Below are 3,321 nucleotides of genomic sequence, written 5' to 3' on the forward strand. Positions count from 1 at the left end.
CTATGAGTGCTTAGATAAAGACAAAAAAAAAAAAAGGAGGCCTATATATGAGTGTCTTTTTTCTTTTGGGTATATATTGTAATGAAACATAATTAGATTATGAAGTTTAGTTGTGATGAAACATAAGTTATAAAAGAGTCGGAGGTTTAATGTTTTTCCTTTTATTATTGTTATTTGAAGCAATGTTAGTCACTTAGAAAAAAAAAATTAATACACTTTAATTATATACTAACACAAATTGTCAAAGACTTATAAAGAGTTATAAGTCTAACATTTTTTTACGGTTAATGGATAGATTTTAATTTATATCCAATTATGAGCTCTCACCGACGCAAAACTTTGGCAGTCATCATTGTTCATATTTATCGGAAACCTATTACTTTATATATATATATATATATATATATATATATATATATATATAAAGTAAAGACAATTGCGGAAATAAAATAAACACGAGATTTTACGTAATTCAATTTATGACATACATCTATATGATAAAGCTCTAAGCAGGGACGGATTCAGAAAGTTTGATTGGGGGGGACCGAGGTATAAATTCAAAATACAAAAAGTAATGTATACAAAAATAAATAAATAAAAATAACTTCAATTCAGTTTTAACAAAAAGATAAACATACGGAGAAAAAGATATATAGATAGTTGTGTCATAAAATATTTCAAATTTTAGCTCAAACACCTATCAAAATAGAACCCGTCGTGTTTGCATATCCCGAAAATCATCTATGATTGAATCTGTACTAAGTGTCGCAGCAATTTCTTTTTCGATGTACAACATCAGAGAATCCGTCAGAAACTCATCTTCAATTTTGTTGCGAAGCCTAGTTTTGATGATATTCATGGCTGAAAATGCTCGTTCTATAGTTGCGGTAGAAACGGGAAGAGTAAGCAGAAGCACAACAACTCGAAAAACAAGTTGGTAGATAGTTGATTTTCCGGTTCTAACCAACCATTGGCACAATTCGGAAATATTTAACAATCCTTGGAAACTTGAATCTTGAACTATATTATGCTCATAATGGTGAAGTTCTATTTCCAACTGTTCTTTTTCAAGATCGGTAAAGTCTTGTGGATAAAACTTATTTACCAACTGACAAATATCATCAATTCTAAAAGACTCACGTGCAGCTCGAGGATCAAGTGCCGAGCCTAGAATAAGCAACTCCACTGCATGCTCACTAAACCGGCGATTTAATTCTTGCAATTGAGAATCTATTGCAGCACAAAAAATATCTACACGATAATGATGCTCAATTGTAAAGTCAGCTTGTTGATTGCGAGCTCGACCTCTTCTCTCAACATAACTGGCATTCATATCTGGAACATCTATGTTGCGTTTATTGCAAAATAACTTCACCTTGGTAAGTAAAACTTCCCATTTATCATCTCTATATTGTTGAATACACCTTTTAGTGGATGAAACAAGGTTCATGGCACTTAAAATGCCTTGAGATTTGGATTGCAATGCTTGACATAGATGATCGGTGATCTGCATAGTTTCTTTCATGAGATGTAAGATGAATACAAATTCAAATGAAGTCATTACCTGATGAACTGAATCAGCTTCTGCTCGTTGTGAAGAAGAAGTTCCAACATCAATGATTTTAACAATAACTTCACAAGCTGGACTATAAATTTTGATCAAGTTAGAAACTGATCTCAAGTGAGAACTCCAACGCGTATCTCCAGGTCGTTGTAGCGTACTAATTTGATTAAGTCCCCTTCCACTTTCAATCTCATCAATTGCAATCATGTAAGCATTTTCAGCAACTTGGGCAACCCGCAATTCTTCATACCGATTGCATGAGGTACAAACAAAATTGACAACAATATTCAATTTGGTAAAAAATTGATTAACAGAAATGACTTCTTTTGATGCCGCCACTAATGCCAATTGCAAACGATGTGCGAAACAATGAATGTAGTAGGCATATGGACAATCATTTGAAACCAAAGCTTGCAACCCATTCCACCCCCCTCGCATATTACTTGCGCCATCATATCCTTGCCCTCGAATATTTTGAATGTCTAGTTGATGTTTAGACAATACAGAATATATACCTTTTTTTAAGGTTAATGCCGCAGTATCAGAGACATGAACAAGTCCAAAAAAGCGTTCTCGCACAAAGCTATTCTTATCAACAAATCTTAAAACTATAGCCATTTGCTCCTTCATCGACTCATCACGAGCTTCATCAACAATTACGCAAAACTTTGCATCACCAATTTCATTACGAATTATTTCCTTTACTTTGGTTGAAAAAACGTGTAAAATTTGTTTTTGTACTGTTGGTGATGTGTAAGTGGCATTTTTGGGAGCTTTAGCGATCACTTCAGCAAGCTGTTCATTATATGAAATCGTCAAACCCAATATCTCAAGAAAATTTCCGCGATTTGTAGAACTCACACTTTCATCCCGACCTCTAAAAGCAACACCTTGAAATGCAAGCACTCGAACAACATCAATTGAGGCTTTCAACTGCAGTCGATTGTTTGCAATTTGTTCAGAAGTGAGCTTTTCAAATACATTTTGTATATGTTGAGATTGGTTCTTCAAATCTTCATATGACTTCTCAGCAACTCTGTGAAATGAAGTAGGATCTTTTCCTATATGATTGAGAAAAGCACAATCTTTTCCATTTCTAACTTTCTTCCAATTCCTGAATCCATCTATAGTGAATACACGTTGTGTGAAATGCCCAGATGGCTTATTAAAGAGAAAACAAGGTAGACAAAAGGCTGCATCTTTCTCACGTGAATATTCAAGCCATGAAGGAAATAGATTGTACCACGAGGGTTGAAAGCTACGAAGATGACTTTCTTTTCCAGATTTCGGGTAATTTGAGATCGAAGGTCGGTACGGACCAGCATTAATATAAGCTCTTCGAATTTCATCTCGGTGATTAACATCATATTCCCATATCTGACGACGCAATCCGGGATCAAACTCCAATGAACTAATATTAAATTCATTGTCATCAACTCTTCGAAGTCTTTTAGAAGAATTTTCAGAAATTGGGATATCAGAAGCTGGCGATGATGTATTACCAATGTTGACATTTGAAGTTTGTGCATTTCAAGTTTGTGCATTTTTTCGTTTGAAAAAGTCAAGTATTGTATTTGACTTTTCCATCATCTACAAACAAAATCGGGAGAAAGCATAAATAAATAATATCGGAAATTGATAGCTCTACTTGGCCGAGCATGTGTGCAAATTGGCTAGCCAAGAAATACAAATGAATCATTGGATGGGGAAGTAAATCATTCGAGGAATAATTAACCCCATCAAACAAATAATATACA

The 3,321-nt window shown here is 34.2% G+C and overlaps 1 protein-coding gene across 1 annotated transcript; it reads right to left on the bottom strand.

The window, feature by feature from the left end:
• Positions 1-700: 700 nt before the first annotated feature.
• LOC148586962 (uncharacterized) lies at positions 701-3,108 on the bottom strand. The gene is made up of 2 exons (XM_088514424.1): positions 3,067-3,108; positions 701-2,941 (listed from the first exon to the last, which is right to left on the bottom strand). The coding sequence occupies exons 1-2, from the start codon at positions 3,106-3,108 to the stop codon at positions 701-703; spliced, it is 2,283 nt and encodes a 760-aa protein (XP_088370550.1).
• Between the last annotated feature and the right edge of the window lie 213 nt (positions 3,109-3,321).

Source organism: Corylus avellana, chromosome 3 (genome assembly GCF_965113065.1).
Source record: "Corylus avellana chromosome 3, dhCorAvel1.hap1.2, whole genome shotgun sequence".
Lineage (NCBI taxonomy): Eukaryota > Viridiplantae > Streptophyta > Magnoliopsida > Fagales > Betulaceae > Corylus > Corylus avellana.

Excerpts from the sequence above, each read along its gene's own strand:
- LOC148586962 (XM_088514424.1), bottom strand. The coding sequence starts at position 3,108 with ATGCACAAACTTGAAATGCACAAACTTCAAATGTCAACATTG. Across the intron at positions 2,942-3,066 it reads AACTTCAAATGTCAACATTG|ATATGGGAATATGATGTTAA; the intron begins GTAATACATCAT and ends TTGCGTCGTCAG.